At 32.9% G+C, this 23,162-nt stretch overlaps 1 protein-coding gene across 1 annotated transcript; it reads left to right on the forward strand.

Moving 5' to 3' along the window:
• Nucleotides 1-1,558: 1,558 nt before the first annotated feature.
• On the forward strand, nt 1,559-19,412 carry LOC134718709 (hemicentin-2-like). The gene is made up of 15 exons (XM_063581377.1): nt 1,559-1,830; nt 4,461-4,535; nt 4,868-4,919; nt 6,701-6,727; nt 7,345-7,416; nt 7,947-8,000; nt 8,517-8,783; nt 10,192-10,473; nt 11,237-11,355; nt 11,874-12,024; nt 12,540-12,806; nt 14,080-14,155; nt 14,632-14,692; nt 16,907-17,031; nt 19,296-19,412. Exons 1-15 carry the CDS (start codon nt 1,642-1,644, stop codon nt 19,366-19,368), a joined length of 1,890 nt encoding a protein of 629 aa, XP_063437447.1. The 5' UTR covers nt 1,559-1,641; the 3' UTR covers nt 19,369-19,412.
• Nucleotides 19,413-23,162: the final 3,750 nt, after the last annotated feature.

The following is a 23,162-nucleotide window of genomic DNA, read 5'->3' on the forward strand; positions in this document are numbered from 1 at the left end:
AATTTGTCTCTCTTTATGTATCAACTATGCATTGATAGAAAATAAAATTGAGAATGGAAATGGAGAATGTGTCAAAGAGACAACAACCCGACCAAATAAAAAAACAACAGCAGAAGGTCACCAACAGGTCTTCAGTGTAGCGAGAAATTCCCGCACCCGGAGGCGTCCTTCAGCTGGCCCCTAAACAAATATATACTAGTTCAGTGATAATGAACGCCATACTGATTTCCAAATTGTACACAAGAAACTAAAATTAAAATAATACAAGACTAACAAAGGCCAGAGGCTCCTGACTTGGGACAGGCGCAAAAATGCGGCGGGGTTAAACATGTTTGTGAGATCTCAACCCTCCCCCTTTACCTCTAACCAATGTAGAAAAGTAAACGCATAACAATACGCACATTAAAATTCAGTTCAAGAGAAGTCCGAGTCTGATGTCAGAAGATGTAACCAAAGAAAATAAACAAAATGACAATAATATATAAATAACAACAGACTACTAGCAGTTAACTGACATGCCAGCTCCAGACTTCAATTAAACTGACTGAAAGATTATGATTTTATCATATGAACATCAGGCACAATCCTTCCCGTTACATTTAGGGGTTTAGTAGCATACCATCATGAGGTGAATACTGACACCTGTGTGCTTTATAAAGATTATTTCCATAAAAAAATGGATGTGAAATACCTGAACGTATAAGAAGTCTGCATGTTGAGCTATATTTACGAATGATGTCTTTATACCGATGATAAAATTTAGTAAATGTTTTGACTAGTTTGTGATATCGAAAACCCTGGTGCAATAATTTTTCAGTAATACATAAATTTCTCTCGTTAAAATCTAAAACATTGTTACATATACGAGCGAATCGTTCAAGTTGAGATATATAAACATCGTAAGATGGTGACAAGGGAACGTCACCATCTAAAAACGGATAATTAACGATAGGAAATGAAAAATCATCCCTTTTATCATAAATTTTAGTATTCAGCTTTCCGTTAGTGAAATAGATATCAAGATCGAGGAAAGGGCAGTGGTCATTGTTAGTATTAGCTGTATTTAAAGTAAGTTCAACAGGATAAATTTCATTAATATACATTGTACATACTGAAGTCGTCATTATTGAGAGCCAAAATATCATCCAAATATCTTAAAGTATTATTAAATTTGTTTATCAGATGTTGTTTCGATGGGTCTTTGCTTATTTTTGTCATAAATTGTAACTAGTAGTAGTAGTGCCATGGTGTTGTAATTTTTATTTTCGACTTTTGAGTTAAACTTTGCATTTTCTTTGGTATCTTTTAACTCTCTACATGTATTTTCGACTTTTGAGTTAAACTTTGCATTTTCTTTGGTATCTTTTAACTCTCTACATGTATTTTCGACTTTTGAGTTTGGATTTCTCTTTGGTCTCTATCACCTCTTTACGTATATCTTTAATTCAATGAGATTGAAATGGACTTCAGCGCGGTAGTGAAATGTAGGTGTATTTGTAGGCGTCTATCTACAGAGCCAAACAACTATTACATGTATGACGACCATTACAAGTAGACATATTATTATTTATCGAATAGTGATTGTATATCAGGAGTACCTATCACCCCTAGCCTAGACAGTACTTGTCAGTAGATTAAATAATGAAGGATCGTCAAGGAGATACGTCCTCAAATAAATGTGTAAATGTATGTACATTTTTCACGTTTATTATTGTGGTAACAACATTCGGGACGTTCTCGATTCTTCAGTGGAAGGAAATCATCAAACTTAATGAAAGAATTACCCGGCTTGAGTTTGGTAGACTTGTAACTGTCCAAAAACGGAACCAGGTTAGTTTTTCGTTTTAAACAATTTAAAAAAGATATGGACATAATTATGGTTTATTCGTATGAACACTTTCTAAGGTATTTTTCGTTTTCGTTTATACATGTACATTTATAAATTGATATCAGATGCTTTAATTCATAAATAATTTAAATACATTTCAATAAATAAGACCTTACCCCTATCACATAAGGAAAAAAGTACTGAAAACGAGACTTGGTGAATGTTACGTTTCCCTGTAATACAGGTGTCAGAATGCTTCAAATTAACATAGATATAGGAAGATGTGGTGTGAGTGCCAATGAGACAACTCTCCATCCAAATAACAATTTAAAAAGTAAACCAGTATAGGTTAAAGTACGCCCTTCAACACGGAGCCTTGGCTCACACCGAACAACAAGCTATAAAGGGGCCCAAAATTAAAAGTAAAACCATTTAAACGGGAAAATCAATGGTCTAATCTATATAAACAAACGAGAAACGAGAAACACGTATATATTACATAAACAAACGACAACTACTGTACATCAGAATCCAACATGCATTGCTCTTTTGTTTTGACTGTGACATATTAAAAAAAAAAAATATCCGACTGCTAAAATATGTTTGAATCCATTCAGATTTATTGCTATCAAATTATACAGTTAAGGTTGCACTTCTTGTCTAGCTCTCTTAAATCTAATATAAAAATAGTTCAAAAACAGGCAGGTGCTAAAATACATGTATGCCTTGTCGCTTACGTAGAATTAAGTTCTACTTTGATAATTGGAATCAATCTCATTTTTGCAAATAATATTTGAATACACTATGGAATCAGTGTTTATGCACAAGTAAATATTTCAGAGTTGACATTTTTTTTAAGAAATGAAATAGGCATGACATTAAGGTGGAACATACCACTACAGGGAGAGAACTCTTTAAAAAAAAACCAGCTGAAAGTTTAAATCAAGTATCATTGTTAAGGAAATATTAAGCTTCTCAATGATCAAAAATGTGTTTGTCAAACTGCTGTATATCCATTTGAAAATTTTTAGATTTTTTTATTTGAATTTTATTAATTATTGTGTCAAAGGGTCACAATAAGTATTTTGTCAAATGTTAATGAAAATTAATAAACTAGCCAAATTAATTATAGTCCAGGTATTTTGTACCACCATAATAGGTATTGATAATTCGAAACCAAAACTTTCACTTCTCTGTCAGTTTTGAGACTGCATGTGTTCTTGTAATTTTAGTTTTAGTTGGTCTCATGAAAAATGATATCAAAAACTATATTAATGAAGAAACTACGATGTTAGAAATATCTAAACTTTATACAGTGTACCAATAGCAAATATAAATGTTAACAATATTAGTCAAAACAGTTATCATGTCCTGAAAAAAGGATAATGGAATACGTTCAAAACAAGGGTTGACCGTCTAGTGTGAATCTCATTCCACTGCCCTACATGTAAATAGCTGATAACATATAGCATACATAAATTTAAACTCGCAGCAAGTTTGTGTGTATACATATGTATAAAGAAAAGTGTCACGACTTTACTTGTCTGTCTGTTATCAACAAACTTTAAGTTGAGTGCGTTAGTTTCGGATAACCTTCGGATTAAGGTCAATAGAACGCCATTACAAATGCAAACTTTCTTATCGAATGTTTATGAACAATTCCCGTGAAGGTTGCACTTCTGTAAATACAAGGCAATGCAAGTCCCATAGAAATTGTTTTTTAACGGCTAAGACTGTGCCACTTTTACTACGGGAGTTTATTTCGTAATCCTATCATATACATGTAATAGAAAGTGCATAGTACATGCATGCACTACTTGTTTTGTCAAAGGTTAAAATATAGATTTGAACACGTACAAAAAAATTCATGTATAATTATGTCCTGAACCTCTTAAAGTTTGAACTGATTCTAAAAATTTATTCTACATTTTCCTTATCTTTGAGTCTTCTTGAAAATTCAATTTGTCCGCTATCGAAGAACAGTTATATTGGAAAATATCTAAGTTTATCTTTAAGAGAAGAAATATGGAGAATAAATCTGAGAACCGGTACACATAGGTCAATAAAGCAAAACAATCCATCAATATAAAATTTTTACCGAACAGAGGCGTGATTTGAGAATCAACTGTGGTGACAAAGTGCAGCTCGAAAGATATCCCGGTCGACCAGCTTAAATAAAAAAAAACTGTCGGACAATAAACGAGTTTCTTCAAAGTTATTCCTATATTAACTTTTTCTAGTATTTTTTTAATTTATTCTCTCTATTCTTTATATTTTTTATCATTGCTTTCTTTTCTGTAACCTTATCCACAACATTATGTAGTAGTGATACTCGTCATTTTGATAATATGAAAATAAATAGAGCTTGAGCCTCGTTTTAAGGATCTACTTAGGTGAGGTTTTGGAATTTGTGTCAAATGTTCGGACTCCTTGGCAGTTTTCCATTCAATACAATATAAAATATTTGGCACCATAACACCTATCTATTGTTCCATATAAGACTTTATAGCTTATGAAAGGTCATTCATTATTTTGTTAGGGACTTTCTCTTTTGAATTTTAAACGAACATGTGTTTCTTAAACTTGAATTTGATAGAATAATTATAACAAATACATAAAAATCTATTTATAGGATAACTTGACGCCGTCAGAAAACAATTTCAACGATGTATATGAAAAGTTGATGAAAGAAATCTCCGAGAAACAGGTGAATTTAATCTTTAAATCAAGTTTATAAATGAAACAAAAGGTATTTTTAAATAACTAATATCATATTTCCCCTCGAGAGGACTTTTAATATCTGTATACATTGCTGTATTCCAAAATTATTGAACGCTAACAGCTATACAAAATTTATACACTATGTATTTATAACATGTGAATATTTCCAAAATAGATATCAACTCAAAAAACATAAATATTTAATTTACATCTTATTTTTTAAAGCTAGCAACTAAGAATATGTATAGTAGTGTGAACTTAAAACATTACTTCCCTTCGCTTAATTAATTTTTCAGTTGTAAAACTATTCTTTTTCAGAAAGATCTATTGAGAAATTATTGTTCAAATTCTTCAAAGATATGCTTACCAGGTATGTTTAACCATATTTCCTATAATACACCGTTTGTTAGTATAGTCAAACGCAGTTTTAAGGTTTTCGTGTATCGAAAATCCGGATATTCATAACTAAATATCATTCGGCAATCCTCGGTAGAATCCGGTACTCTTCTTCTTGTGAGATGAGGGTACGGAATCGGCCGAGTAGACGGATGAACTAAATATGAGAAAATGTGGTATGAGGCCACAGACCACAATTAAAGTCGCTTTTAGTTCTTTATAACGTTTTGATTTATTACGAAAATGCACCGAATCTTTTTGTCAAATTCTTTGTGTGTGTAAAGTGCAGTAATAGTCCAAAAGTATATATTCAACATTCAGAAATATTGCTCTGCTGTATTTTACAATTGTGGCCAATATACACACATACACCTATAGACGTCTAGAGATGTTCCGAAAACTGTAAATATCACCTTTTTGCGACTGGCCTAATTACTTTTTCCACATCAAAATCAGTTAAAATACAACATCCAAAAGTTTATTTCATCTCTCTTCTTTCATTTCCACAAAAAAACCAATATAAGAAATGAGTGAGGAAGGAAAAGAAAAGAAATAAGAAACAAATACACTTTAATTAAGAGGAACTATATTGGACAACGAAACGCGAGGACATTAATTGTGGTCTTGGACCATGAGTGCCAATGAGACAACTCATCAACAAACGACAACCACTTACCAACAGGTTTTTTTTACTTAGAACAGGCACAAACAAATGCAGCCGGTCTAAACGGTTTTTTTTAATATCTGTTTTATATTGATTTTATTCATGTTTCTTATATTAAACAAATTGATTTGAAATCAAATCTTATTCGTTATACATTTGAGACAATTAACCAATTGTTTCATTTGTATATTATTGAAGCTTGAGAGTTTTTTAAATATATGATTGTAAACATTCTGATATCGGTTATTGGTGTTTAAACTGGACCGAAGCATTACCAGTCGGACTTTAAGTCCAAGGTATCTAAAACACCGTAGCTACAAATGTAGTAAAGTGTGTAAGTGCAGCTACTAAGCACATTCATAACCGCTAGATAAAAAATGTGTTTTATCCAAATCATAATTCATAACCCAAATTTCACCTTCATGTATCGCATGCGAATCATAAGTTTTATATCACAGTGTGCAGAGGTTAACAAACTAGTGCCGGTAAAATTAAAATGGTATATCGAATCACAGACCCAGGAAAGAAATGCTGACATACAAATCATGTTCAAGTATTTGTAGATATGCCAATAGAAAAAAGATTAATTTAAAACATAATTTAAAGTTTTAAATGTGTTGTCGGTGTTAACGTTAATATCAGATCACGATTATCGCAGGCGTTTTCCCACTGGACGTTAAACAACCTACAATCAATCAATCAATCGTTTTTAAGGTGGTACATATGTACCTTACACTACAGGGAGATAACTCTGTAAAGTAAGCTGACATTTAATTACATTGTGTTGTAAAAGGAATATTAAGCTTCTCAATGACCAAAGTTTGTGTTTGCCAAACTGCTTTATAACCAGTGTAATTTTCCTGACAAAACGGTTGGTTGATTCTTTTTAGATTTTGTTAAAGGGTCAAAGTAAATACTTTGAAAGAATTTTATGAAAATTAAACGAGCCAAATTAATTTTAATGAAAGTGTTTGGTACCACCTTAATATGATTTAGCTTATGACTTTCAAAAGCAGACGTTAAATGAGTAATATCTACTAGTATTCTTTTTTGTATTTATCTTTAACATTGTACCTTATACTTTTACATAGGTGCTATTGGTCCAAAAGGAGAAAAGGGTAAGTTTAAGGTTAATTAAAACATAATTATTACTGGTTATAATAAGAATTGTGTCAATTGTTTTCAGGATAAGAGAAGCAAAGAATAAATGAGAAAAAAAGAGAGAAATGAGAGAGTGAGATGAAATTTTAACTGGAAACCAAATATTAACATTACTTAAATGCATGTCGTATTTGAAAGTTTTTCATTTGTTGCATTTTCAATTTAAGTGCAAGTCTTTGTAAGAATCAGGCAATTTAGGTAAAAATTAAAACATGATTAGAAAAAACCCACCCAGCTAATCATGCTATTTAATACTAACCATCATCCTGAGTTAAAAAGTATTAATCTTTCGTTTGTGTGTCTGGTAATATCAAATAAGTTGGTTAGAAAATTGGTTAGAATGATAGCTATTTACAGAGTTATCTCTCCCTATTCGTTAATTTCTAGTGCATTTCAACCAAATTGTATTTTCTATTACCAGAACAGAAAATGGAAATGAATGGTTTTTTTTGGTGCATAACTACATAATAAATTATTTATTGAACTGAAATCTATGTCAAATGTTTTGTCATGTTTTCACCACTGCCTGATTCTTTGGCAGACTAACACTTAAAAAGTTTTTCACTGCTTGCAGGCTCAAAGGGAGATCCAGGTTCCTCTGGTGGATGTGGTTCTAAACACAGAATCGTTCGACGAGATTTACAAGGTATATTATGTACATGTATGTCTAATGAAAATTTACATACTTGTTCTGTTACAGTTGTTCATTTGATTGGATTTTTTGACAACATGTAGTGCTATCAAAAATCGGTAAGAGGGTCTGAATTTTGTGTTACTCATATTCTTAGGGCATTATGTTTTACGGTCAATATGTCTGTTTGTTCGTTCTTCTGTTCGTCCGTCCGTTTGTTGATTTGTACATCTATCTGTCCTGCTGCAGTTTAAAGATTTTGGTGAAATTGAAGTCCAATCAAATTGAAACTTAGTACACATGTGTCCTATGATATGATTTTTCTCATTTTAAGGCCAATCGATGAATACCTTATAAATGTGAATAAACATTTGAACTATAATGCAAACTGTTAAAAACTATTTCATACATTTAAAACTGAATGTCGATTACCAAACACATTTTTTTGTACTCAGCATTTGATAAAAGTATATGTTTTCTTTTTAAATCGTTAATGATGATTATTTAAACAATGTTGATTATTATTATTTTTATTTTTTTTCCAGGTTTATTTGGAACACAATTTAATGACGTTGCAGACACTTGTTGCAATCACCTTGGTAAGAAATAAATTGTTAAAAAATAAATAGATAAATAAATGGCAAATTGAAAATATTTTGATGGCATTTTTATTTCTCTAGCCTTTTTTCTATGTGTCCGTCGAATATAAAACAAAATGATGTAATATGATTACAAATGCGACAAATTCCCATCAGAGTCCAAAGAAGTAGAAGTTAGCAACTACAGGTCATTGTAAGACTTGCATTTGGTGTATATAATGAGACAGCTAAATCCAAAACTGTTAGCAATTGTTTACTTGAAAATGACAATCAAACATGGCTGTAAATGCAGATAAGAGTTTATTATAGGGCTATAAAAATGAGACACTGACATAGGACATAAATACATTTTGTACTCGATGGGTCACAACCAATGCATAAACTCAAAGGAAAAAACAATCTCGATAACAGTATTGCTTTACACTAACAATAAAACAAAAATATCCACACTGATCTGTGTCTACATTTATATAAACTTGACTTTTAGAACATTCAGTTTGCATGTTTTTTTTTTAGCTAAACCTATGTTGACGGGACCAGCAGTTGTTGTAGTACCGGCAAATAAAGGTGGCGATGTTATACTTCCTTGTAAACCGACTGGTTTACCACCAGCACAGATAACCTGGTCACCTGCCCTTGACCCTAAGCACCAAGGGCGTTACATACAAACAGTAGACGGGTTACTAATTAGATCAACGGAGTTTACAGATTCTACTACTTTTACCTGTCAGGCTACAAATATCTTTGGAACAGTAAATAAAAAATTCAACCTCATTGTGACCGGTAAGTAGTTATCAAAGGTACCAGGATTATAATTTGATACCCCAGACGCGCGTTTCGTCTAATTAAGACTTATCATTGACGCTAAGGTCAAAATATTTGTAAAGCCATACAAGTACACAGTTGAAGAGCATTGAAGAACCAAAATTATAAAAAAACATGTGCCAAATACGACTATTCCTAAGGTAATCTATGCCTGGGATAAGAAAATCCTTAGTTGTCGAAAATTTCATAGTTTTGTAAACAGGAAATTTATAAAAATGACCAAATAATCATGTCAACACCATGGTGTTCTTGTCGTCATATAGCAACAGCAACTTTGAAATACAAAAAGAAAAAAAAAACACCATTGTCCATGTCCATGTACAGGAAACTGAAATTGTAAATCAATATTACAGATGAAGCACTTATAAAAACTAACTTTTAGGTTAGAGCCGTTCAAAGGGAATGCGTTCGCTATACAAACGCAGTAAAATACACTACATTATTATATATCAGACGAACTTCACATTAGCAGATTTAAGAATTAAGGCTTTTAATCCTCAAAGTACTTCGTACTTCGTTTGGACTTTTAAACACGTTTTTATTCGAGCGTCACTGGCAGTGACGCTCGAATAAAAACGTGTTGACAGGTGATTCTTTTGTGGACGAAACGCGCGTCTGGCGTAAATATCAAATTTCAATCCTGGTATCTATGACGAGTTTATTGACAGCAGCAAATAAATACATTTTAACCATTTTATGTCCAAATTCATTAATGAGAAAAAGCACCGAAAGATACTCAGATACATTAAAACTAATAATTTAAAAAAAACTGACAACGCCTTGGATGGAAAAGCAAAACAACAAATACACTAACTACAGTAAACAAACGAAACACGAACCCTCCAACAAACTGGGGATAATCTCATGTGCTTTTGGTGAACAAACCTGGTATAAAGCTTAAGGATGATACCGTAATCTATACATCTAAATGATGTCAATCGCTTGAAATGCCAAACAGATTTATTATCGCCTTAGCCCTTTAGCAATTTCAACATAGATCGTCATAATGTTGCCGTTTTAAAACAATAATCTCTATTTAGTTTATAATGTGTCAAAAGAAAGCTGTATTTTTTCCTTGATCTTTCTTACTCAACAGGTTAGAGTAATAAGTAAAATTATCGCTAGAAGGTTAATGTGCACGTGCCGTTGTCAATTAACAACATCGTCTTAGGTAAAAAAGTGATAAATATATTAACATACTAGGTTATCGCAACTAATGTTTTCGATTGCATTTCTCACTTTCGCCGTACCGGCTCACTAAAAAGAAACAATATCGTTAAGATAACCAACGATAATCTAAAAATATTGTTATTTCATGCTCAGATCCAACGACAAGTTATTTCATATCAATTTTGCATTTTTGCAGATCCAATTAAGATCAACATAAACCCGTCACAATCTCAGTTGAATGCAAACCAAAAAGAAGATCTAACCTGTAGCTTTTCTGGTGTTCCTCCACCAACAGTGAAATGGTATCACGTGACATATAACGGCCTAAGGGAAGTAATAACTTCCGGTGTCACAACTGGAGCTCAGCAAAGTGTTTTACATCTTGACAGTGTTGGCGCTTTGTCCGCTGGGCAGTATATATGTGAGGTTGCAAACGGTTTCGAGAACAAATCAGTAACATCAAGTCTTAATGTTATATGTAAGTTTATATATGATGTTGTTGGTTTTATTAAGAAATTACACCAAGCTGCATACTTCCACATGTATAGCTTAATATTGAAAAATTGAGGTAACAGGTTTCGTGTATATTGAACCTTAATGTGTTAGAGCGAATAATGTCGATTTTTGTTAATGACTGTGTTCATTTGACTGTATTCTTATACAATAATCTGACTAATTTATATTTGGTTTACATAAAGCATATCAGACTGTTATAAAGAGGAACGACTCAATAATTAGAACTAGGAGTAAATTAAAGTATGTACAATACTAAAAGGATAATGTTACAACACCTTAAAATCACATACTTTTCAGTTTATCATGAAAATGAGGTTATAAATGTTCAATCTAAGGCTTAGTTTGTTAAGTTAGAGTTTTATAATAGTATTTTTATATTTGTACGCAACTTTTTAACATGTGTATTCAAAATATCTTAAATGTAGAACATTTTACAATTAAACATTATAAACAATAACTCTTACATTTGCATTAGTATTTAAATCTGCACAATAAATTCTTCGATATATATTATATATATAATAAAAAAATGATCAGATATATTTGTATTGTATATTTGGAATTTTTGTAGAAGTCGGGTCTTATTCAACAGGATAATAATTTTTAAAAGTGTGTATTAATCCGACAAAACCAGAGGATATATGTGAGATCTTTCTGATTCTTGTAAGCTAAGCTATTAATATCATAGGTAGTGTTTTTTTTACCAGATTTCATCTTGTTTGTAGCAAAACCTGTAATCATCGGTGGACCAAATAACCATTTAGTTAACATTGGTACAACATTAACACTTTATTGTGACAATATCGCCAACCCTCCCGCTAGTGTGTCATGGAATTTCCCTAAGGTACAGTATCATTGTCATGATAACTTACCCACAAATAGAGGAGCACAACGACCACTCTGTGTCTTTCTAGGTTCTTCTTGTCATTTATTTGCAACCTCTACCAATGGATATTAAAAAAGTGAAACATTATTTCGATGACAGCATACATGTATGGCTTGAATAAAAAAATAGCTACGAACGACAACCACTAGATTATAGTTTCAAGCTTGAGATCAGCATATCGATTATTATGCCATATTGGGTTGACATTATTTTGAGTATGCTACCCTATCCCCAGGCTAGTCTTTTAACTTAGGCTCCCAACACAACAACGGCTAAAATATACATTTTAACACTAAGTGCCGATATAAAAAAATCGATAAAGGAACATTTAAACTGGTTAGCAAAAACAAACTGATAGGTCCATTGCAAGAGTTTATTTTTCGGTTAAGGTTCCACAGTGTTTTGGTCGGTGAAGAATGTTTTTATATCTGCTTAATTGCATCATTCATATTTACCCACTGTAATTTTCTTCACAGACAGGAAGTATACCCCCTAAAACAGCACGAATTAATTCTGATGGTTCCGTTACTTTGTTTCACGTGGATTCATTTAGTGAAGGAGATTACACGTGCACTGCAACAAACAGTGTCGGCTCAACTACAGCATCTGGCAGGTTAAGTATAAATGGTAAGACTTAATTTATTCATGGTGGAAACCGGAGTTACCGTTTTGAACCACCCACATTTGGTAGTAATACTTGCAGTTCTTGTAAATACAGATACTTGAGTCGAACACATCTCGAAACAAGCGGTATTTAATTCACAATTTCAGTATTGACTAACGTGTGCAAGTGATCCCTACACACATACGCACTACATGTATTTGAACGCGTGGCATTCGACTTCCTACAGTATACAGCCTCTGATCAATAAACGATAACTACAAAATATGTGTTGTGATCCCGAGTATGTCTAGAGATCGATATATACCTTGATTGGTCGTTTCTGCAGTAAAAAAACGGCCGATTGCTCTTCTAGTGATAATATATGTCTGCATTAGCCACTGTATTCAACCGGAATTTGAATTTCTTTCTTTTTGGATTGAAGTTTATTAATTAAAGATTGTTTTCTTAATTACACTACTACTGATGACTGAAGTTTGTATTATAAAATTAAGAATGGAAATGTATCATCTATTTTAAGTGCCTTTTACTGTCACTGCAAGTCCACACAACAGACCATTAGTCTCTGGTGAATCGTTTCTACAACTTACATGTGACTCTTCCGGTGGTGGGCAGACACAATTCTCCTGGTCTAAAACATACAGTCCTCCTTTATCGGGTAATCCTGGGAAATATCTGCTTGTTGGTGATGGTTTGATTGTAACAAGCGTTGATTTAGCTACCGACACTGGTGTCTATGTCTGCAATGGTACAAATGGAAATAAACAAGGATCAGACAAAGTAGTATGTATGTATCATATAGTCAGGTTTATTATTTTATGAAGATAAATGTACAGTGAAATCTGTCTAAAAGAACTTCTTCTTTTGTTAGGTGTAAATTTTAATCAGGTTCAAAATGCTTAAAAATTGATATCATTTAATAGACCAAAGAACTTGTTTGTTATTGAAAGGTTTACGGTTTATTCAAGATTCGGTTTAGACAGGGTTCACTAAGTCTCTACATGCTTTGTATAGAGTTCCGGATTGTTATGCACATTGATACATTGGATAAAAAAATATCAGTCGCAAGTAATTATTTGAAGCTTTTCAGCGAGTGAACGCTGTGAACAATAAAAAAAACCTTCACATTGTATCGAGCGATTGGTTTTTGATTTTGATTTAAACAGTAAATCTGCAATCTGTTAATCGTTTCATGTTTGATTTTTTCCCTGCCTGACAATTGTACGAACGATAGTATATACTTAATAAGCTCTGCGGTCATATTACGACGTCGTTGAAAACTTTTCCTAATACATTGTGACTCGCGGATAAGTTTTCCCCGCTTCTCGATGCTACGTAAAATACAAAGCGATTGAGCCTAGTCATATTTGCATAAAGATGGGTTCATACATGTAGCTCACAAGCATGATTTTTTAACCCATCGACATTTCAGATTTACCTTTTTTAAGTCAGCAGCGTTGTTTTTTTTGTGATTTCCGTTGCGAGGTGGCCGTCGTATGTATTTTTTTATTGTTTTGTTATTAAAAAAAGACCGCTGAATTTTTCGTTTTCACTATTTCACATTTTTATAGCTGACTATACGGGTTTTGATAAGCTCAATTTAAAAACAAATCATTTACTTAAATTCTCTTCAATTTGGACCCTGCTTGATAGTTGTGTCATCGATCCGCGACAATCATACCAAATTTCAATAATTTATAAAAGGCGGGATGAACATGTATTCGACAAGCACAACATCGTAAAATCCCATTGTGAATCTGTTAAGGCATTTATAAAGTAACTAATCATATATTTTATGTGTATATATTTAAAAAAAAAAATAACTGAATCGTCAGAATGAAAATTGGAACGGCCAAAAAAGGGAGATCTTTCCTTTTCTGTATTCCGCAATCTTGTAGGCTATTGTTCTCTTCACCTTTTATTTCTCATTTCTCGTTATTCACTGGTTTTAACATTGCAGAACAAACCCTCACGCTGCAATGTAGATTCACATTGAGATGCTATTTCTTGATTTTAAAAATGTTAGCATATACAATTTTTTTTTATCTGTGTGTTTATAGTGTATAAAGATATGGGACAACTAAACTGCAGTACTACGTTTAATGATTGTGGTGTAGGGATCAGTGGAGCCTGTGGGTTTGTATAATTGCATACATGTACTTCTTCAATTTTCTTTAAAATGACTATTAAAAGAAAATATCAGAAAGTGAAAGTTCCACTGCTATTGCAAGCCATCGGAATTTTAAAATACTACAGAAAATCTTAAGAAAGTAAATTATAAATGTAAATTTAAAACTGTCTAGTCAAATTAAATAAGTTTTCCTAATATTTTATTTAAAATTGTTTAATAAATAGTTTAAAAAATATAATTAAGATTTATCAATGCAACATATCAAATTTATATCGAGAAATATGAGGAAACTGAAACTAGTCGATCCCTTTCGGATACCATATATATAATATAATATTATACGTTTTAAATTATAATTTATGTATAGAAAGCTTGGTTGCACTTCAAATATAGAGCAATACTCAAGCGTGGCTTAAGTTCATTTTGAATTAATCTTTGAATTGTTATTTAGAGGGTTTATATAATTTTATTTATTTTCTAGTGGCACGTGTCCTGGAAGCTGTACATCCGGGAACATTTATGGTTACTTCAGATATACATTGGTAAGACAATTATAGTAGAAAGTAAAATAACATAAAAAAAATACCCTCTGAGAAAAAAATCAAAACGGAAAGTTCGTGATGACATTGCAATATCAAAAGCTCAAAATATCAGATACAGATAAAGGATACTACAGATACAGTTAAGTCGGCTTCATATCTTGACTTACATCTAGAAATTGACAATGAGGGTCGGTTGAAGACAAAACTTTACGACAAAAGAGATGATTTCAGCTTTCCAATTGTGAACTTTCCATTTCTAAGTAGCAACATTCTAGCAGCACCTGCATACGGGGTATTATATATCTCCCAATTGATACGATATTCCCGTGCTTGCATTTCCTATCATGATTTTCTTGATAGAGGGTTACTGCTCACAAGGAAGCTATTAAACCAAGAGTTCCAAATGGTGAAGTTGAAATCATCCCTTCGTAAATTTTACGGACGCCATCACGAGTTGGTTGACCGTTATGGAATAACCGTTTCACAAATGATATCGGATATGTTCCTTACGTCGTAACTACAATCCCCTTCCCTTTCATGAATTTGACCTACCGAATTAGACTATTTACCGGATTTGTAATCACATAAGCAACACGACGGGTGCCGCATGTGGAGCAGGATCTGCTTACCCTTCCGGAGCACCTGAGATCACCCCTAGTTTTTGGTGGGGTTCGTGTTGTTTATTCTTTAGTTTTCTATGTTGTGTCATGTGTACTATTGTTTTCTGTTTGTCTTTTTCATTTTTAGCCTTGGCGTTGTCAGTTTGTTTTAGATTTACGAGTTTGACTGTCCCTTTGGTATCTTTCGTCCCTCTCAAACACACCAGACGAATGGATTACAACTGTCAAATAACTGGCTTGGTACAGGCATTTTCTTGTGAAGAAAATGGTGGATAAAACCTGCACTCTAAAAATTTTTTATTGAAATTACCAAAAACAAGTAATTCAATTACTTGATTCAAGTAATTGAATTTGTCAAAATTATTGATCATTGATAGTTATTATTGGTGATGTTAAGTTATTTCAAGTAAATACAAGTAATTTACTTTTTCAGTAATTCTAAGTAATCCAATTCAGTAAACAAAATAATCAACATCAGTAATTCTAAGTAATATTCTGAGTAATTTCAAGTATTTATAACAAGCAAATACTAGTAATATAACCAATAATTGCAAGTAATTCACAGTAAAACGTCAAGTAATTCACAGTAATAATCCAAGCAATTTCAAGTAATCCTAGTAATAATCTTAAGTAATACTCAGTAAAATCATAAGGAATTACAAGTAATTCTAAGTAATAATTTCAAGTAATCCTTAGTAATAATTTCTAGTAATCCTAAGTAATAACTTTTAGTAATCCTAAGTAATAATTGTAAGTAATCCTAAGTAAATATTTTAAGTAATTCATAGTAATAAGTTTAAGTAATTCTTAGTAATAATTTTAAGTAATTCTTAGTAATGATTTTAAGTAATTCTTAACAAAAATTTTAGTAATCCAAAATAATGATCCAAATAATTATAATTTAAAGTAATCTGCTTGAAGTACACGAGTTCAAGAAAACAAAATATATTCAATGAAATATTTATTCAAGAACAATTTAAGAGTAAATAATCTCTGTACTGATTAATCCACACTCCCATAGATTTGTATATCATGTGTTTCTATTTATAGGCACTTATTTATAATATATTTACAGATTGAAATAAAAATTCTACACTGTTTTATTATAAATGCATATAATTTGAAAAAGTAACATACCTTTTTAAAGAATGAGCATATAAATATATCCTTTGTCATAATCCATTTCTCTTGTTTGTTGTAAGTTAACATGGGCAACCTCCCCAGCAACTCTTTGTGTTACAATTTCATTTAATTGAATTAGTACACAAAGAGTAGCCAGAGTAGCCAGAAACATGAAGACCCACAAAGTGTCCTTTTTGTAAGGTTCTCCTTTCTTTTCATTTGTGTAACTCGTGTAAGTATTTCAACAAACTAAAGTAAATATGTAAGTAATATAATTACTCAAAATGAGTAAAGAAAAATTACTAAGTAATTATTTTTTTTTGGTGTGGTAATGGACACAAGAAAGATTTAGATTTTAAAAATAACTTTGAACAAAAATTATTGACTAATGAGACAGCAGTAGTAGAAAAAAAAATTTCTGCAATTAAATATAAATGTTATGTATTAAAATGAACATTTTTAATTTCCCCAGAGTTCATTAGTGTGTCTGGCGGGAAAACATGCTGGAGCTGGAAATAACAACAAAGTAATCTGGACCGTAGAGCCAACAACTGATACATTTGAAGCTAAATTAAGTAATGGAATTCAGAGTCAATCGTAAGTTTCATATTTATGGAATTCAGTGTTATCACTTTGCACGTTGTTGTCTCTCAAACATGAGCACGACGGGTGTCACATGTGGAGCAGGATCTACTAACCCTTCTGGAGCATCTGAGATCACCGCCAGATTTTGATGGGGTTCGTGTTGCTTAGTCTATAGATTTCTATGATGTGTTGTGTGTACTATTACTTTTCTATGATGTGTTGTGTGTACTATTACTTTTCTGCTTGTTTTTTTATTTTTCAGCATGGGACGTTGTCAGTTTATTTTCGATGTATGAGTTTGACTGTCCCTCTGGTATCTTTCACCCATCATTTAAAAGTTGGTAGAAATGCTTCTATACTTTGAAATGAATTGAAATGATAATTAAATGCTGTGGCAAGCAAATTATCTTTAGTACATGCAGTAGATATTTAGCAAGCTGTAGTGAATAAGCGGTGGATCTGCATGCTCAATCACAATGGAAGAACTTCTTAAGCTTAGTGCCGCGTTGTTAAAAGATGACCCGATTTTGTAATATAATTCATGCTGTCCGGTTAAACTAACCCTCAACTTGAAAATCCACGGCATTTTCTAGCCAGAGTTTGTATGTGGTGTTTGGTTTATTATGGTATGAATAACCTTAAGGTAGGGGAATTGTGACGTAATTGCTTTCCTTAGCTCATGTCACTGTAATGCTTTTAATTGTTCGTAAGCGGTCAGCTAGGGGAGTACCTGTTTATCTTAGTCGATTGAAGTGGTGTAGGATCCCATATTCAAGTCCCGGATGAGACTATGTGAGTATGTCATATATATGTTCTCCAGTTACACGCGTAATGGCATGGCCATTAGACTAAGTCTTGTAATATGTAACCGACCCTCTTCGGAACTTCACATTTTGTTTGGTTTTGACTGATGCTCGGTTTAATCAGGTTCGCAACGCATACAGTTGGTGTGGTGGTACTTTGAACATTTTTGTTTTTTTAAGGTTTTCGGTTTATGCAGGATATGGTTTCTGACACTGTATAAGGTTTCTTGGCTAACAAGCGTTCGCCGTAAATGGCGATAGCGCCTATGAAGCAAAGGTCTGTAAAAAAGGAAGTCGATAAAATGAAAGTATAAAAAATATTATGAAGTCGAAGGCAAAATATATTTCTTAAAAATTAACGGTGCCACCAGTAAAGAACACGAATTATTCAAACATCTTTCATATCATAAGGTGGGTTTATTTGGCCTTGTTGAAACATTTTATAAACAAACGATAGACCCGCTGAACTTAATCATGTTTATGCCTAGATCAGAAAATGCAGGTTGTCACGTAAAGATAAAAGGGGAATAGGTCTTTGTTTAGAATCATACCTTCCTGAGCTTAGCGATAACCTTCTTACTAGTAACAACGATAAATATAAATGAATGTAGGTTATATCTAGAAGAGGCCAAAAACGGCTCATGGAATCGATCGGCATTCAATACATAATTATGCTCATGCATACTCGAAAACTGCTAAAAAGTCAATCCGTTCTGGTTATGAAATTTTACTAATGGTTAAACATGTATTGAAAAGTGTCACTATTCAAACTTCAATATCATAATATTATGTGAATTAGTTTCCTGTAATGGAATAAAGCATAATCAATTAAAATTTATAGGTGCGATTGAATGTCTTGTTTGAAATTGTCTTTACATGTATGTGGATTACGGTAATGCATTTGTTACTGTTTACGTTTGATTTACGATTAGAATGTCGGTAATATGAGTATACTTTCAAATTTATATTGGTAAACAACAATGAGTAGACCATCGTTGACGACAATACATTTGTAAATGGAAATTGGAAATATGTCAAAAGGACAGCAATACGACCAAAGAGCAGGTAACAGCCAAAGGCCACCAAATGGTTTTTAAAGCAGCGCGAAAATTCCACAGCCGGACGTGGGTCTAAGCTATCCCCTACATAAACATGTGTACTAGTTCACTGAAAATGGACGTAATACTTAACTCCAAAACAAATAAATGTGAATTTTTTTTTTAAAAACTTACAAGACTAACAAAGGCCAGAGGCATCGTACTTCGGGCATGCACAAAAATGCGGCGGGGTTGATCTTGATTTGTAAGATCTCCACCCTTCCCTTATACCACTAAAATTGTAGTATCATTAAACAAAGGTAATAAAGTACACAAACACACAAACACAAAAATGAAGATTCATTTCAGTTAAATGCAGATAAAGAAAAAAAGATAATATTTAATATATCTAATTATTATATCCATTTTTTTTCAGATTCGGTTTAGATATACAAGAGGCAGTATTCTGGACCCAACAACAAACAGGAGTTCCATCGCCGCTTGGATAGCAGTTGTGAAACAAATTAAACCAATAAAAAGATTGAAAAAAAAATGTTATTATCTTTGTAAATGTATATAGCTGGACCTATGAGCAAAACATGTATAGGTATTATATCAATGAGACAGCAAGTCAACGCCAACAAACAGAAATATCATCGAAGATCATCAGCTGGTCTTTGACAATTGATAAATGTCTTTACAAAATGTCAAACTCTTTTTCGTTTTGCTTATCACATAAGCAATACGACGAGTGCCACATGTGGAGCAGGATCCACTTACCCTTCCGGAGCACCTGAGATCACCCTTAGTTTTTGGTGGGGTTCGTGTTGTTTATTCTTTAGTTTTCTATGTTGTGTAATGTGTACTATTGTTTTTCTGTTTGTCTTTTTCATTTTTAGCCATGGCGTTGTCAGTTTGTTTTAGATTTATGAGTTTGACTGTCCCTTTGGTATCATTCGTCCCTCTCTTATTCGTTTTGAGATTGAAGAACAAGCAAAAAGTTGTGACGGAGTCTATTAAAAATCAAAACTGTAACCACTATGAACGTTCTTGATTTTTTACATGATAATTTGTTATTGGGAGCTATCTGTTCGATGCCAGGAGCCTTTATCCTATGTTAGTCTTGTATGTTTTTAAATTGAAGTAAATTCATATTATTGGAGTTTAGAATGACGTTCATTTTAAATTGTTATGATATTGTAATTATTATGTTTATTTATGTTGGCCTAATTTGTGTTGTATGGCCTGATAGTTGTTTACCAAATAATCTTATAACTGTGCAGTTTAGGAATCACTGGAACAATCAAAGAATGATTAGAACTTTCTAGAATAATCCTTATAAAAGATGCGTAATTTAAACTTCTACGTTATTCCAGAAACTTCCGTTGTAACTTTCCAGGATTTTCCACAATGTTCCGTTCTAGCGTGTTCTAGAATAATCCGTCACAACTATATATATACAGACACTAAAGTTAAACTCTCATAATTAAACTTGGACATAGACTTTGATAGACATTAGTATTCACAGCATTTGGATTGACACTTTTATTCTACAAACAACATCATACTGGATTGTGACATTAGTAGTGAACGTAATATTCAAATTGGATTCCGAAAGATTTCTGGATACAGATAAAGATAACAGATTGGACTCATATTTTGACAGTTAAGTTAACAGTAATATTTGTGTAATACCTTTTGTAAACTTTTGTATATTAAATATTGTTAAATTTTACTATTGATTTGTGTCTTTTGTTGGCTACAATTTGAAGGCGATTTCTGGCCGTAACAGAAATTGGGGGCTCGTCCGGGATCTTAAAAATATTTTTTATTCAAAATTTGTTTACTATTTTTATTAAAACTAGCCAACGAAATTCTACAAAATGGCATTTGATGCTGGTAAATTTTTGAAAACGCCAGACCTGGAGAGTTTTGATAATTTAAAGAAAGAGGAATTAGTGTTGCTTGCTAAACAACTGAAATTAGTTTTTAAAGTATCTATGAGAAAACAAATTATAAAAAATTTGGTTATAGACAAATTAGTTGACGAAGAAATTTTAGGTGAAGAGGCTCTTGATATTAAGGTCGAACATGTTGATGCCTTTAAATTAAAACAGCTTGAATTAGACCATGAAATTAAATTAAAACAAGATGAACTTAAATTAAAACAGGCAGAACTTGAAATGAAGGAAAGGCTAGAGATGGAAAAACTGAAAATTGAAATGGTCAAAGAAGAAAGCAACACTAAAGTCCAGCCAAATTCAGATTATTTTGATGCAGCAAAAAATATACGTTTGGTACCAAAATTTTGTGAAAAAACAGTCGACAAATATTTTCCACAGTTTGAGAAAATTGCTAATAATTTGAAATGGCCAATGCCGTATTGGACTACGATGCTGCAAAGTGTTTTTGAGGGTAAGGCAGCTGAAATATACTCCGCACTTCCATCAGAAAAAAGTTCTGATTATGACACTGTGAAACAGGAAGTTTTGAAAGCCTATGAGCTAGTACCAGAAGCATATAGACAGAAATTTAGATCTTATAAAAAGTTTGATTCGCAAACCTATGTGGAATTTGCTCGGGAAAAAGAAGATCTATTTGATAAATGGCTTACTTCAAAGAAAACAAATAACAATTTTGATCACCTAAGACAATTGATGTTATTAGAAGAGTTCAAACAATGTGTTCATTCAGAATTAAAAACACATTTAGACGACAAAACTGTTGAGTCAATACATGATGCAGCTGTTATATCAGATAATTATACTCTTTCACATAAAAGAAGTTTCAAGGGTCAAAATGGCAATACTTCCAGTGGAAATTACAAAAATCAAAGCACTGAGCATACTGATAGTAAGCCTGTTGCACAGAATAAGAGTCAGTCCAGTTATAATATGTCTAGTCCAAAATTTGATACTTTTGAGAAGAAGTCACTGATTTGTGCTTATTGTAAGAAGAATGGTCACCTGATGGCTGATTGTTTTAGACTCCAGAAGAAGAATGAACGAGATAATAAGCCAAAGACCAGTGCTTGTACGACACCTTATATTACCAGTACATTGGAATGTCCTGCGCGTCAGGCTTTTAAGTCCAGTTTTTGTGATTACATGGAGGAATATAAACCCTTTATGTCTGATGGGTTTGTTTCTATTGTTGATGATACCACTCTTCAGCCTATTAAGATTTTACGGGACACTGGAGCTTCTCAGTCTTTATTGTTAGAAGGTGTGTTGCCTTTGTCCGAGAAGACTTCTGTTGGTGCCTCCATTTTGTTACAAGGTGTAGAGTTGGGTTGTATAGATGTTCCTCTCCATCGTATTTATCTGAAGTCAGATTTGATAACTGGACCAGTTGTTGTAGGTGTTCGTCCTAATCTCCCTGTTGAGGGTGTTACATTATTGCTAGGAAATGATCTAGCTAGGAACAAAGTGGTTGCTGAACCAATTGTTACCAGTGAACCGGTGGTGGATGTTAAATCACCTGAAGATGATGCTGAATTGTATCCAGCTTGTGTTGTTACTAGGGCGATGGCTAGAAAACAACAAAAATGAGAATTTGCAAGAAGACAAATTTGATTACATGGACCTTTCTGACACTTTTATAGCTGACATTGAAGGTCCTGGTAGCTCAGAAAAGGCCATTACAAAACCACCTAGTGTTAACAAGAATGTTATTATGCCATGGCCAGACGTTAACAGCCATTCATTAGACCGAAAGAATTTATCTGAAGAACAACATAAAGACCCTGAGGTTCTTCAGCTCAGCCAGAGAGCTCAACCACAGGAGGAAGCAGACAAAGTGGCCGAATGCTATTACCATCAGGACGGCATTTTAATGAGAAAGTGGAGGCCTCCTGATGCTACCCCAGAGGAGGAATGGAGAGTTGTGTACCAAGTGGTGGTGCCTAAAGTTTATAGGCAAGAAATTATTGGTCTTGCCCATGAAACCCCCTTGGCTGGACACTTAGGTATCAGAAAGACTTGCCTTAAGATCTTGCAGCATTTCTACTGGCCTAAACTTAGAAATGATGTTGCAGAATACTGCAAATCATGTCATATATGCCAGGTTGTTGGTAAACCTAACCAGAAAATACCACCAGCACCTCTTCTGCCTATTCCAGCCTTTGACGAACCTTTCAGCAGAGTTCTAATTGACTGCGTTGGACCTTTACCAAAGACCAAGACTGGAAATGCATATTTATTGACAATCATGTGTACATCTACTCGCTTTCCTGAAGCTATTCCGCTCAGAAATATCAAGACAACTACTATCGTCAAAGCTTTGATCAAATTTTTCATATTAG

Source organism: Mytilus trossulus, chromosome 5 (assembly GCF_036588685.1).
Source record: "Mytilus trossulus isolate FHL-02 chromosome 5, PNRI_Mtr1.1.1.hap1, whole genome shotgun sequence".
Taxonomy (NCBI): Eukaryota; Metazoa; Mollusca; class Bivalvia; order Mytilida; family Mytilidae; genus Mytilus; species Mytilus trossulus.

Bases quoted from the DNA above. Each gene is read 5' to 3' on its own strand.
- LOC134718709 (XM_063581377.1), top strand. From the start codon at position 1,642: ATGAAGGATCGTCAAGGAGATACGTCCTCAAATAAATGTGTAAATGTA. The intron at 4,920-6,700 runs GTATGTTTAACC...ACTTTTACATAG, and splicing joins TTCAAAGATATGCTTACCAG to GTGCTATTGGTCCAAAAGGA. The intron at 7,417-7,946 runs GTATATTATGTA...TTTTTTTTCCAG, and splicing joins CGTTCGACGAGATTTACAAG to GTTTATTTGGAACACAATTT.